Below are 15,642 nucleotides of genomic sequence, written 5' to 3'. Positions count from 1 at the left end.
TATTAACCGAACTGGATGGGGTTGTTGTAGCCGCTACACCAACAACAACAACGACATCTGGCAACTTCTGTGACTCGAAACATCTCTTCGCATGCCCGGCAAACCCGACATCCCTAACGACCTTGTCCTTATGGGCAAACCCCGCAGAAGCTGCACGCTTCCTAGGGTTGCCGTTAGTGGAACTTGACGACAACGACTGAGATACCAACCGATCTGGGCGGGGTTGTTGTAGCCGCTACAACAACAACAACAACGACATCTGGCAGTTTTCATTGCTTAATCCTTTAATTATGTATTTATCCGGAAGAGCCCAAGTCAAAGTTGCCTAAGTACAGAAATCAGAAACTTCTCTCTTCTCAGTTTTAATAAATTTATTTGTTTCATTTTTTAATTCCAAAAATTAAAATTTCCAATTGCTGTATTTTTTATATATGTATATGTATGTATGTATATTCATTGCATTTAATACCTTAACCAAATAATTCTTAGAGAGTTATAGAAGACAAATTGTATAAAAGAAACGGTATGAATACGCAACATTAATAGTATTGTAGTTACAACAAATTAATTATTATCATTATTATTAATATTACGCAAATACGAAGGTAGGTTGATAAACAAAAAATTAAATACAAATCAATGCAAACTTCTATAAATTCTTTCCATACACAAATGACACATCACTGCTTATTATTTATACTAGATTATTTTTTTGAAGTTTTTTTGTTTTTTAAATAAAAGGCTGGCTTTCAACAACAGCCGCAACATTGGTTCAACTGAAATTGTACGGCTATTTGGAAAAATGTTTTTCTCTGAAACGATTAGAGAAACAAAAACAATTTAGAATTTAATTATAGTATATCTACAGGTGGCATTATTTAACAACCGAATCAATACCTCGAGCATAGAATTTGCGAGTGTTATAACAACTGATTTTTGTCATGATTTCCAAAAATTTCAAATTTTATTCATTTTGCTTCACAAGGCAGCCTTGAAAACAATACAATCGAAATAATAATAACAAACACGTTTGTATTATCGTACAACAACATTGATCGTGCTCAAAGTTACTTAAAAAATGCCTTGCTAAAGGACGATTTTGTAAGGTATATCAATATTCAGCGAATAGGGTAAATGCTAGGCAAATGTCATCTCATCATGCAACTCTTTCAACATTAGACAAAATTCTACATAGCCAAAGAACAAGGCTATATTATACATTCATTATTCAAGTTAAAACTGCTGCTCAATAAGCGGAATTGCATAATAAGACTAGTACGTAATATTCACTGAATTCAGCGTTGAGTATTCGCTTTTGTAGGTAATCGTTTTTTTGCAATGTTAGGACAACGTTTTTTGCTTTTTTGTTGTGCATACATATGTATATACTTCAACTTTTACTTTTTGGATCTTCGCTTTTTGCGATTACTAGCCGCACTATTTGTATTAGCAGTGTTGCTGCTGTTGCTACTGTTATTACTGTTGTTGGCATCTCTATTCGGCGGTGAGGCGTTAGCATATTGACTTCCTACATTGCTGGAAGTTTGAGCGAAATTTGTTTGCATGCTCGACGTAGCGCCCACTAAACGTGACCAAATTTGCATGACCAGAGCCTTTCCCGCCAGACCGTCAATATCACCACCGCCGCCACCAAAAACGCGTGCTGTAGTTGTACCTTTCTGTTGTGCCACATTGTTATTGTTATTCATTTTCGATGTTGCTGTTTTCCCTTTAGAATTTGGTTGCGTTTGTTGGTGCTGCTGCTGTTGTAGAGATCGTTGGGCGTATTCTCATGACTTCTTCACCTTACCATTCATTGCCGCGGATGCTGTGCGTCCACCGACCACCGCTTCGGCGGCATGCGTTGCCACATGTTGTATTCCTTTCTCCATACAGCCCTGATATATGGGCTTCATAAACTGAAAACATCATAGTAAAAATAAGATAAATGGTGTAAAGTGGTCGACGGACCATACATTGTCTTGGCCTTGACGAGTAATTTACTAAACTGTGATTAAAAATTTTCTGATTTTAGTGATATTATAAAACAAAAAAAAAACGTCTTTCTGAATTAATATTGAATTATGAATAACTTGAGCATTTCATGATGTTAGAAAATGTTAAACATAGTTCCGTGAATTATTCGACCAGATATAGGCCCTTGTACTACGTCATTGAAATAGTTCATTGTGAACGTTACAGTGTTACAAAAATAAAGTTATACAGTGTTAACGACTAAATATGTACTTACATTGTCCCACATAAACGTCGCAAAGTCATCAAGTTTTACTCCGAAATCGCCCATTTCACCACTGTACCTGTTAGTGAAAATTTCGAATCTATGTAGTACATCTTCTATTCAAGTATAAGGAACTATTTAAACCTTATAACGGGTTTTTCTTACCTAATATACGCCCACAGCGCCAATGTCAACAAAGCCACACCCATTACTAGATTACAGAAATTGGCAAATGTGTAGAGGCCTACCAGACCAAATATCCCACTTAAAACATAACAAATCACTGCTGCGGCGAAATATACGGCCGGCGTGCGTGCAGCCTTGAATATATTTTTGCTTTCATTGTGCGCTTTGTAATTGACGTAAACGTCTTCCAGATCCACATCCAACTGTTGGCGGAATTTCTCGGAGAACTCTTCGCCGCCCATTTTTCGTTTAGATGCGAACTGGGATGTAGAGAGCATTCATTTTTTACAATATTAGTAAAAACATAAGCGTGCAGGAGGTGACTTTTGCTTACTTGGAACAGCGCCTGATCTTTGATACGGAAATGCTCTGCTTCCAAATGTGCTGTACTTAAGTACGGTTTAGTACCGCCGCAAACTTCTTCCATTAATTGATTGTAAAGCTCCTTCGCCGATGCTACGGCTGTCAGATGATTAGCCTCAGCGGTAGCCTATAATGTTGAATATTTTTAATTGAATGTATACATGGCAAATACGTACGTATGTCGTTAATCTTAAAGCAATATATGGNATGTATACATGGCAAATACGTACGTATGTCGTTAATCTTAAAGCAATATACATATGTGAATTTCCCTGTAAAAATTTACCACTAGCATGCTCTTCGGTTCAGGCAGCTCATTACCCTTGTAGATACTCATGTAGGATTGGAAGTACTGTATAAGGTCACGTGCACGCACTCGTTGGCCGCTAATCTCTTTATATACTAAATTGTCCGGTGACAGCAGCATTGGCACAAATGCGCGCAGACTCTGTTTGAATTCGGGAGTTATATCCTTGAGCCGGCCATCAAATTTTGGATTGGTCGCAACACTTAATCCTGGATGTGGCATTAAGAAGCATGCCACTTCCATGAAACACGAAGCAATGTGTCGTCGCAACGACTGCAATTCCGGGTGCTGTTTGTCTGACACTTCTAGGCGGCGCTTAAGTATCTTATCGCCGCCCAAAGCGCCATACTCGGCCTCGTATGGAAAACTCCAATCGCGCACCAGAAACTGTAGACGTTGAAACGGCTTTTTGCCTGTGTCAGCCAATGCCAAGCGACCATATTCTGTGAATAGCTGCAAATGCTGCAGATCATCTTCCTGTATGTTTTGTGACAAATTGTATATCTGCACAGAGGAAACCATTGTGCTGAGCGCAAAAACGGTAGCACAATCGCGCACCGTACTTTGACTGTCAAATGCACCTTGGGTGTCGAGCAAAATTATGGCCACCTTGTCACCGTTCGGATAGTCGTGCAGGAATATTTCGGACCACATCAAAATACCTGTGGTATCGCGTTCGGAACCACCACGCCACGAGAATCCTGTGAGTGGCTCATTATCGTCGCCGAGCCAATCGGTTACCACATCATGCCTCACATACTGATGGAGAAACGTGGAAAAGTGTATAGCATAATTGAAAGAAAAATATACACATAGTACGAGCATGTTGGGATTGAGCTTACTTTTGAGTATAGATAGCGCAGGAAAAAGTCGAGCAAAAAACTTTTGCCTTTGCGAAATGCACCAGCCACAGACACAACGCAAACAAAGCGATCTTTCACTTCGTCGCGCATCAGCACTTCGCTTAACGCATCTTCGTTCAGGATGAAGGTATGCTCCTCCGATGTATTTATTATTTGAATTGCCGTTCCAGGCATGCTCACCGCTGTATGTGAACGAGTGTTACGGACTACAGTGACAGCTTTGCAAACCGAGAAGTATGTGTGACGTTTCTTCAACTATTTCACGATGGGCTAAGCTGAAATAGAGAAATGTGAGATAAATATTAGTAGTGTAAATATGAGGCTATGAGAATCAGAGGAGCCTATCTGCGAACCGTATTAAACTGAGGTATAACATTTTTATAACTTGTTTCTAAAATAAGTGCGCCTTCTAATCTTGAAGGGATTCACAATAACGGGGTTTAAATCAATAAAGAAAGCTTTAAACGTTTCATCAACGTATACAGTGTCATGCTGAGATCGGGCCGCACGCGAGCTATGTGGGTTCGTTATAGGGAGCTGAAAAGGGGAGATACCGGAAGACGTGAGTGCCCAGACGACGGCAAATTCCTATAAGAATTACCACGGCGAGGTAGGGGCCTATGTCCACACCATACTTAAATTATGGAGAGAACCCTTGTCCATCCTGTTGAATGGTAAAAACACTGCAAATAGTGGAGAAGATGAACCCGAGTGTACCACCAGCTCCAACAGAATTTTTTGAGGACCTCTCCGGGCGCTACGATAACAAACGAGGTTTCAGACAGTGCGACCCTCTATCATGAGACTTCTTTAATCTGATGGTAGAGAAAATATGAGGATGGTTCTGTGCGCTGAAGTCGAAAGCTTTTGACTGCTATTCACCTGGGAATGGCCAGAAGTGATTCTTGTGCGTACGGTTGAAATCGCAGCACACTAAGTCCAGATATTTATATCCACGTATGCTCTGGGTAGCGACCAAACACCCGTTCGAGAGAGAGCTAAAGTGAGAAGGCGTAAAACTTCACGTGCGTTGGGTTTGGGTTCCGCTACGTTAAAACCCCGCCCAATCAAAAACAAAAAGCAGCCTCGGATGAGACTAACTTTTTCTGATGACGCCCACGGCAAACGTATTAAGGACTATTATTTGAGCGTATGCACCTGAGGAAGGTGCCTCTTCCCGGCTGCTTGATGTCGTCGGGAAGACTTATGGCCCAGTTATACATACTTGCACTGCTATATCATTTTTACCTAAAAATCAAAACCTAACAGAATTCTACATGTTAAGTGCTATGCGTTGGGTAACCGCTTACACACAAATCCCATTTAACAGATTCTTATGTGCCAACTCTCAAGCAAAGCTAAGTATGCATAACTGGGCTATAAGGACCGCCATCCAAGTCGCCGAGTACTGGCGTTCACCCCGGTGGAATAACGTCTAGCCACAATCCGCATCAAAGCTAGATTCTTCGATATTTGCGCTCATGCACGGACGGAAGGGAAGGACCAGGCGTCCAGGGATCTCTTCTATGATCGCTTCGAGAGAGCATATGAGGGCTGCCCCCGACATGAGATACGCACCCGCATCTGTGCAGCAAAAAATGTGTGCCCAACAATGGAAGGAAAGCTTAACGTCGAAAAGCTTCAATTACAACAGACTGCCAATTTATTCGAGACTCGACTCACACACCTGCTCTCTGAGAGCACACTTCAACAAACCGACATACGCGAACAGTGGAGCCATATTTCCTGCTCATTAAGTACCGCCGCCGAAGAAACAGTCAGATTTCAGCGAGCCTGAAAGAACAACTGGTACGATGAGGAGTCACGCTGCGATCGGACGCTCCGCGAGCCATGTGGGACCGTTATAGGGAACTTAAGAAGGGAGACGTATTTGCGCATTAAGAAGAGAGAGGCCGAAATAGGTGAGTGCGAAGAGCTTGAGATGCTGGCAGACAGGAAAAAAGCCCGAAAATTTCATCAGAGGGTTCGGCGACTTACGGAAGGTTTCAAGACCAGGGCGAAGACCTGTAAGAACAACCATGGCGACTGATGTCCAGAACGTACTTAAATTATGAAGGGAACACTTTCCCATCCTGTTGAATGGCAGCAGCACTGAAGGTAGCGGAGAAGACGAACCCCAATCGATGGCGATGGAGTCGATGTCCCACCGCCTGACTATGACGAGGTACGAATAGCGATTACGCGGCTGAAAAACACCAAAGCTGCTGGAACTGACGGCCTGCCTGCCGAGCTATTCGAGTACGCCGGCGAGGAGCGGAATATGGTCAGATAAGCGCATACCCGGCAACTGGAATTTAAGCGTGCTCTGCCCAATCCACAAGAAAAGTGATCCTGCCATACGCGCCAACTACCGCAGGATCAGCCTTCTAAGCATAGCTTACAAGGTCTTAACAAGTGTATTGAGTGGAAGACTGAATCCCACCGTCAGCGAACTGATTGGACCTTATCAGTATGGCTTTTAGACCTGGCAAACCCACCATAGAGCAGGTATTCACAATACGCCAAATCTTGGAAAATGCCCGCGATAATAGCATTGACACGCGCCATATATTTGTCGATTTCAAGGCCGCTATCGACAGCACGAAAATAAGTTGCCATTATGCCGCTATGACTGAATTTGGCATCCCCGCCAAACTGATAAGGCTGTGTAAAATGACGTTGAGCAATACCAACAGCTCTGTCAGAATTGGGAAGGACATCTAAGAGCCGTTTGATACCAAACGAGGTTCCAGATAACGTGACTTTCGTGTGATTTATTTAATCTGGTGTTGGAGAAGTTAATAAGGGCTTCAGACCTGAACCGCTCAGGGACAATACTTTACAAGAGCGTACAATTGCTGGAGTATGCCGATGACAACGACATCATGCTGGGTTTGGAAGAAAAACGGGTCGGGAGGTGAGCTTGGCACCCACGTCACTGTTGGCAGTTATAATTTTAAAAAAATTTAGGACTTCGTTTGTTTTGGAACCTGTATTAACACCGACAATAACGTCAGCCTTGAAATCCAACGTAGAATCACTCTTGCCAACAAGTGCTGCCTTGGACCGAGTAAACGATTGAGAAGTTAAATCCTCCCTCGTCGTACAAAAATTACACCCGTTCTGCTATAAAGCAGAAGAATGGACACTGACAAAACCCAATGAGGCGGATAAGTTAAATTTAAGAGCCTATGCGCGTTGGCGACAATGCGATAACACAAAGTAAATATTAAAATATGGCTGCCAAAAGAAAGAGGCTTAAAAAAGCTTATAGCAAAAAAATATTTTTGTTGCAGGTTGCCACCCGTTTGAAATTTACATTTAATTTAATTGATAAGTTAAATTAAATATTGTATTATGGGTATAAACTGAGTTTTAGGAAAATCTACTGTCGAAAATATTTTGAGGGTTGCCACGTGTTTGAAAAAATTTATTGAATTAAATTGATAAAATATATTTTTGTTGAAAGTTGCCACCCGTTTGAAATTTACATTTAATTTAATTGATAAGTTAAATTAAATATTGCATTATGGGTATAAACTGAGTTTTAGGAAAATCTACTGCCGAAAATATTTTTGAGGAGGGTTGCCACGTGTTTGAAAAAAAATTATTGAATTAAATTGATAAAATAAATGAAATATTATAATACGGGTATCAAACAGCACAAAAACACTTTTAAGGCGCAGTGAAGTACGCCAGGTAAATGCTGGTAATATATATTAAAGAAATATTAATATGAGTCTGAGCAACGGAAACCAAATCAACAATTTTAAGAATTTTTGTCTGTCCGTCTATCTGTATGTTTGTATGCGACTCACTCGAAAACTAATGCATGAAATTGAATGCAGGTTTCACCGATGTATTTCCAGAGGTCTAACTCAAAATAGAGAAAAAAATAGAGAGTTGCCACCTGATTGAAAATTGCAGTTTAAGTTAATTGATAAGATAAAGTAAATATTCCAATATGGTTGTTAAAACAAAGGGGCTTAACAAGACTTACAGCCAAAAATATTTTTGTGGAAGGTTGATATCTGTAAATTTTGATGAATATTTGTTGAATTTTGGTTAAAGCTTGGACGGTACTTTAATAGAAAAATAACAAAAAACATTTAGCTCGAAAAACATTACGAATATTAAAAAAAAAATCAACACAATGCCCCTTGTTTGACTCACTGAATGTACATTAGAGTGGTCCATTTTTTGTATGGGGGAAAAATTTCATCCTAGAAGGCAGAAAAATATAATTTTCAACTCTTCAGATTTTTTAGAATTTTTTTGAGTGTGCAGTTTGGAGCCCATTAAATTTTAGTATAAAGTGCAAAATTAAAGTAGCTAGCACGTACCGTTTTGGAAATTTTTTCACGCATTTTTTTTCCACAAAAAAAAAATCGAATTTACTTTGTTTTTTATACTAGGGCTGCTTAAAATTTTTATATTGAAGTGCCATCACAATACATCTACAAAATTTATGTGTACTTTGTATTTTTTTTTAAGTAATTTAAATGAAGCTAAAAAGTGCAAGTTTATTTTTATTGTACGATTAGTTAATGAAAATTGTTAGCAATGGGAGTATTTACATACATAGTATATGTGAAAAAATACAGTGCGTTAAGAAATGATAGCGACCTAGTGGCTGAAAAGTCCAAAAATTTAGTGGGAGGAATTTGGCGAAATCTGTCAATAACCACGCCACCTCCCATGTAGTAATTAACAATACTTTTGTTTTATTATTTTTTTTTTTAATTTTGCTGTTTAAATTGACATTTCGAATATATCCACAAAACATTTGTGGGTACTTTTGCACCAGCCGTTGCCTATGGATTAATAAAAAAAAATCCTACACATGCACAATATTTCATGTATTAATTTTCAAATAAGCATATTGTCAATGGCTGGTTTACTGTATACTGTTCATATTGCAAGCTCCAATTTTACATTTTCATTCGAATCCTTGGGATACTCCTCGCATATAAAAGTCCCACTTTAAAGCGTAAATAGCACCATTGAAGCCATATGCAATAAAATTTAAGGAGGGCACCTTTAATCAAGTGTGAACAGAAGATAAGAATTTTTCCAACATATACATATATGTATATAATTTTATTTTATTGTTTTGCGCGAAGTTTGCCGGACATTTGTTGACATTTTACCTCTAAGTCGCGAATTTTATTTTTTCTGCAATCCGATCCAGTGATCTGCATTTATCTATGTATATCCCCTTTGAAAATTTTCAAAAAGTTTTGATGGCAAGTTATAAAATGGCGTTGCAAGTCATATTTCTTCATTCGCTTAATAATTATAAAGCACAACATAAACTAGGTACGCTTTGCACTCAAAATTGCAAAAACGATCTCGCGCTCCTACACTTTAATGAACGCCATGTGTTTTTTTCAATAAATTTCTTGTTCACTTTCAGTAAATACGAATACTAAATTAAATAACAGACTTCCAAAAAAAGGAGGTTATCAGTTCGTCGGATTTTTTTTTTTTTTATGTATGTTACCGCATACTAATTTGGTTTAGATATATATATTTTTTAAGTTCGTTTTTTTGCTAAAAATTACTTGTTTATAATATAAATTTTTTCAGTGCTGACCAAGGTACATTGAACAGGTAGTATCAGTAGAGCAGCTGATTTGATTTATTTTCAAATTATTTGGTCTCGAAAATGTCAAATATTTTGAATTTTTTCTCACGAAAATTATAAGTTGTTAAAATCCATTTGCTTGTGAAACCTTTTTCCATACAAAACAAGCGATTGAATAGCAGCTTTTGGAACGTTCGCCCAACTCGGCAGCACGACCGCTGATTACTGGGCCTTGCAAAGGATGGATCAATGCTTCGAGAAGCAAACAAATTTACTTGCATCAATTTTTATTTTTTCCAATTTCAATTTTTTATTTTTTATAATTTTTTGTATTTCACATGGCACGCTTTGATTTAGAAGAAAAAATTCAGAACAGTTTTTGACACTTTCGATACCAGAAGCAACAACAAAATACACGTAAATATTGTTTTTGCTCTACTGATGCTACCTGTTTAATGTGCCTTGGTGCTGACATATTTTTTATTATTTTTTCATTCTATGTTCGTTTACACATGTTTGTAAATTTTACTTGAGTACCTGAGCTTCATATGGGAGGGCGTTTGTTTCGCCATTCCATATGAAACTTAGGCACTTTCATACGAATTGTGGGCAATAATTTTTTGTTTTTATATTTAAAGTGTAAATTTGTATATGTGCCTATACTTCAGGGCAAAACAAAAACAAATGTGCTTATGGAGTGAGCAGCTCTGTTCTATACTGAAATATAATGGGCTAGAAAACTGCATACATAATTTATTAAATTTTGATGAGTTTTTCAAAGTTTAGAAATTGCTTTTTATTTTATTTTTTTGTTGTAGTAAAAACAACACTTTTACAAACAAATTGCGGAACAAATTTTTTACAGTTATTTATTATTTGTGCCGCTGTGGACCTGAGATCGAGCCCAGTTTCCGACTAAAATCAAAACAAAAGAAGAGCAAATTATTTTGCTAATAGCGGTCGCCCCCGGCAGGCAATGGCAAATCTCCGAGAGTATTTCTGCCATGAAAAACAGATTCCCATAAAAATACAACGGCCGTTCGGAGTCGGCGTAAAACTGTGTGACAATATCAAGACGCACGCCACAATTCGGAGCAGAAGCTCGGCCAAACACTAACATATTGTGTAAACGCCACTCTATTATTATTCAAAAACCGTCGCTTCGGGGAAAAAAGAAATACCACAACAAAATAAAAATTGTGTTTTCATATTTTAGACTCATTTAAGGACTATTCAATTTACTCCAGAATGTGATCAATTGTGATTTATAACAATATAGTCGGAACTTATAAAACAGTGAAAGATATTGTATAACGTAGATAAATAAGTAATGTATACAATTCTTTTGGAAAAAATACCTAACAATTTCTAAGCTCTTTGTAACTATTATTTGATTGGATGTAATTGGTGGGACATGGATCCCTATTTTTACCTTTGTGCACTCAAAGACCAATTCTAGCCAAACACTTGATTTTCAAACCAAATTTGTTTAGCTATAAATTATATACTACACATACAAATTAATGAAATTGTGTTATTTAACAGGAGTTTATTACTGAAATAGGCATAATTAAGGCATTTTTTCAAGAGTTCCTCTCTTGCATTCAATGACTCTAAAACAAATTTTTTCATACAGACAGTAGTTCTGAATTCTCAATTCATATACCTACTTTTTATTTATTAACTGATAAACGATTTTTGAAAAAAAAAATGCAAGTAGGATTAATATTAAATGTATTGCATTTTACCCTTTTTACCTTAGAAAATGTACGAAAAATTCATAATTTGCAGCAGCATTAACAGCTGCCAAACAAAATTCTGCAAAAAGCCAAATTCTTGGCAAGCAACAGGAGCGCTGAGAGCAAAAAAAAAAAAATTAGACAAAACACAAAACCATGCGAACTAATAAGAGCAAACACAAATAAGTCAAAATCAAAAGTTTAAATAAATGAAAACATAATTTTAAAGCAATATTAAGAAATGCTTCATACATATGTATGTACGTACATTAGAGTGGTAAGAATTTTTTTTTTCGAGATAGGGTTTGGGGCACCTTCCAAAATGTTTCCTATTGCCGAAAGAGGTGCTGGTACCAAACCCTACCTTTCTAAGTGTAAATTTAGATGATGCTCATATTTTACCCTGGAAGGATTGTAACCTAAGAACATTTCAAATTCAAATTATCTATTAAAATATCACAAGCTTCAGTTGTCATGGCAACAGTAGCTTTTTATAAAAATCACAAATATTTTTCATTGTCATTGAGCACCCTGTAGCGGTTGCAGTAGAAAGCCGAAAGTTGGTTTAGATATTAGAAATATTATAAGGAAAAAAACTAGGGGGATGCTCCGTTTTCTAGGATAAAATCTTTTTCCCCATACAAAAATTGGACCACTCTAATGTACATATGTGAGGTGTGTTGTTTTTTCTTCTTTTTTTCGAAATTATTAGATAGAGTCCAAAAATAAATTTTTTAGGTGCTTGCATTCGTCATCGCCGGCCCGTCGTAGTCGACAAAGCAAAGCGATTTCAGGCGAAAGGCCAGAGAAAAGTTAAGGCGGCGGGTGGTGAAAAAAGTGCAGCGACTGAATGGAATTCTTGCTGCAAATAGAATGAAAAAGTTTAAAGTTTATTAAAAGTACAAGTCATTGGCAGGTAAATATGAGTATGTTTGTAAGTGCATACAAATCTACATACATATGTATGCTACTCTGTGCACATGCTCCTGTTCTGGTTTTGCCATTAACATAATACTAGGGATGTCAGTAGCAAAAATACATCGATCATTTGCCTGCCATCGATGCATCGATGCGTCGACTATCGAGCGGAAAATTTTCGACGCATCGAAGCAAAATATCGATATATGCATCGGTGTTTTTTCGACATCCCCACATAATGCACACTTTTTAACATGTTATATATTTACGTACATGCAGTTTTACTTAATATGTACACTGCCGGAACAAAGTATTGGCACAGCAAATTTTTCACAATATGTATATGCAACAATTTTTATTCTAATATTTTTCCACCAATTTTGTATAAAAATATGGTTCATTCAACAACAAATAACATAAAAATATAATTCCTAAACTGTGTGCCAAACTCGCGAAAATTCAGCAAATTTTCATCAAAATTTTCAACTTTTACTAACTTGCAGTTTTTTAACTAGAATTTAATGGGCTACAAATCTGCATACTCAAAAAAATTCTAAAAAGTCTAATTAGAAAGTTGAAAATTTTCATGAACATTTGCTGAATTTTTGCGAGTTTTACACAAAGTTTAGGAATTATATTTTTATGTTTTTTGTTGTAGAATGAGCCATATTTTTATACGAAATTTGCGAAAAAAAATATTAGAATGAAAATTGTTGCATATATTGTGGAAAATTTGCTGTGCCAATACTTTGTTCAGGCAGTGTATGTATGTAAATATGAAGGTAGTTGTACATTTGTACATACATACATAGTATGTACGTAAGTTTATACATACATATGTAGTACATATATAGCATGCATGCTGAGCTCATATTCAACTGGTTAATGCTTGTGACACCCATCTCAAGATTAATCACCACGCAAGTATCAGTCATAACTTTTGTAGTTGAATTGCGCCAACAAATGCCAAGGAACTCAATTTGTGTCAACCAAATTAAAAACATCTAACAAATATTCTCACAATTTGTTTCTGGTCTTCATTTCATTGTTTGTTAAAAACGTGAAATTCACAGATTATGCATTTATTCTAGCGGACTTGGTTGAGAACAGTTGTAAATACAATAGGTATGTACATATAAACGGCGGAGACCTTTGGCATTCGACAGCAATTAATTGAGCAACAAGTCGCGCTGTGCCAGCCTTTAAATCACGGTTCATTTACTAATAAAAATCACTTCGCCTGATGATGTTCGCTCCGAGATTTTTTTTTACATACATACAGATGCGAGTATGCAATTAAATATTCCTTGTGCTAGCTATGACACAAACACTATATGTAAGGTAATTATTTGAATAATACAGACAACGGATTTCCTTAGAATTCATTAAAAAAAAACAAACATTCTAAATTCACAGCCTAACAGTTTTCGCTTTACTTTGTATTTGCTTATACGAAAGCATTATGTATTTTTTTGCACTTCACAACTTTGAACTTCGAACGTAAATACTTTTTCAATGCCACATACAATTCAAAACGTGTGTACTGTTTTACCGAAGACGCTTATTAAAAAATGAAAATAACAGCGCCCATAATATAAAGAAAAAAGCCTAGATACAAGCCAGCTTTCTAGTAACTAAATCCGTAAATCTGTTACAGATAGTCAACTATACAAATAAGTAGATAAATAAATCGCAATAGAGTAGAAGCAGTCATCACACACTAAAAATAATAATAACAAAAGCAACTACGTCAACAATATTTGTAAACTTCGTATCAGATTGTCGCAGTAAATACATAAACACAACAACAATTAGGAAACCGATTATGGAGATTATTTTTCGTCGTATCCATCGTATTCTATCATCACTAAATATTTACCAGCGTTTGGCTTTTTTGACGAAACGACGATTTAATTGAATTAATTAACCGTCACCGCGCGCTGTCGAATCGCAACTCAACAGCACCAATTTTGCTCTATTCGACTATGCTCAGATTAGTTTAGTTCACTTGACATCGAAGCGATTCGGTTCCGTTCACGACAATCAATTAATGTGGAGTATCATCGTTGTCTCTTCTCTGGTACTCGTAGTATACTAAAGAGCGAGCGCTCAATGATATTCATAAAAAACTTGCGCATTCGACTCATTTATTTAATATCACAATGAAGATGCAGAGATTGGGTAGAAATATGTATACAAAGAGGAGAAAACCTGCTCACATCGATAAAGTATATAAATGATTACGTCGGCGATCTGTTCGATTCGATGGGAATTAATGTGCTTTGGTGATTTGTTTTGTGACTCTTTAAGCACCGCTGGTGAGAATGAGAGGTATATGACTACCTAGGCTTTAGATGTGTTGAGTATGTACGTTCGGGTGTTCAAAAAAATTCTCGGAGCTAAGGTACGGCGCACCTTCCAAAATTTTCCATCTTGCCGAAATATGTGCAAATTTTACATTTCCAAACAATGGGTTAAGCAACCTAAGAAAATTTCAAATTTCAATTAGCTGAAAAAATGTTACAAACTTCAGTTGTCAGAGTAGACTTGAGACGAGGCCTCTCCAACTTCTCATCGAATGCAATGAATTTATAAATTATAAAGTTTTATTATACATATTTTAAGTTTTAGGCCTAAAACGCCGTAATAATAAATAAATAAGTAAATAAATAAAAAGTAGCTTTTTATAAAAAATCGTCAATATTAGGGATTCAAAAACGAATTTGAGGGTCATTGATAACCCGGTATTGGTTAAAGTTGAAAATTGAAAGTTTTTATAGATATTACAAATAGTAAATGGAAAAAAACTGAGGGGCTCCCGGTTTTCTTCGAAGACATTTTTCCCCTTACGAAACTTGGACCACTCTAAAGTACATACAAATGTACGTATATATATATATTTCAATGCTCAGTGATGTCAACAACGAATAGAGCCAGTAGAATTTAAGAGATAGGTACACAGGTATGTATATACATAAGTATCTTTAGTATATACATCCATACATACGTACAAAGCTTATGTGCTTATAGTCCAGATATAAAAAAAAACACCAGGATTTTAAAATAATACACTAAAGTCTAATTAGACATTTAATAACGAAAAAAGCCTTTCAAATTATCAAATAATTTTCAGGCTGAGAAACAAGTCATCGTCTACATAGAGGAGGGCATTGACAGAGAAAGTGCAGTATTGTTTCCCGCTCTCCATCGTCTATTCAGCATCTACCCGTACGGAAGGCCTGAGGATCTAAATGCGATTTTTCTCTATATAGTATATTCACCCTCCTAGCAATGGGTTGTACGCCGAGCTTCGCAACGGCAACTTTTTTTTTTTTTTTTTTTTAAGGATTTCCTCAACAGATGTTGAGATAAAGTTGGCTGCGACAAAAGCCGACAATGCCAGATCAGCAAATATAATTGTTACAGAAAAAAAAAAAAAA

At 36.7% G+C, this 15,642-nt stretch overlaps 1 protein-coding gene across 2 annotated transcripts; it reads right to left on the bottom strand.

The window, feature by feature from the left end:
• Positions 1-704: 704 nt before the first annotated feature.
• Positions 705-14,187, bottom strand: atl (atlastin GTPase). 2 transcript variants are annotated; one of them, XM_017619149.1, is made up of 7 exons: positions 14,082-14,187; positions 3,938-4,233; positions 3,075-3,854; positions 2,760-2,915; positions 2,405-2,685; positions 2,252-2,318; positions 705-1,919 (listed from the first exon to the last, which is right to left on the bottom strand). In XM_017619149.1, exons 2-7 carry the CDS (start codon positions 4,130-4,132, stop codon positions 1,791-1,793), a joined length of 1,608 nt encoding a protein of 535 aa, XP_017474638.1. In that variant the 5' UTR covers positions 4,133-4,233; positions 14,082-14,187; the 3' UTR covers positions 705-1,790. The 2 variants fall into 2 exon arrangements, with proteins under 2 accessions (XP_017474638.1, XP_017474639.1); XM_017619150.1 differs by lacking the exon at positions 14,082-14,187 and adding an exon at positions 9,109-9,175.
• Between the last annotated feature and the right edge of the window lie 1,455 nt (positions 14,188-15,642).

The sequence above is a fragment of the Rhagoletis zephyria genome, unplaced genomic scaffold, assembly GCF_001687245.7.
Source record: "Rhagoletis zephyria isolate East Lansing unplaced genomic scaffold, Rhagoletis_zephyria_1.1 Rzeph_scaffold_01797, whole genome shotgun sequence".
NCBI classification, from domain to species: domain Eukaryota; kingdom Metazoa; phylum Arthropoda; class Insecta; order Diptera; family Tephritidae; genus Rhagoletis; species Rhagoletis zephyria.
The sequence above is the reverse complement of the archived record's forward strand: the minus strand, read 5'-3'. Positions and strand labels throughout refer to the sequence as shown.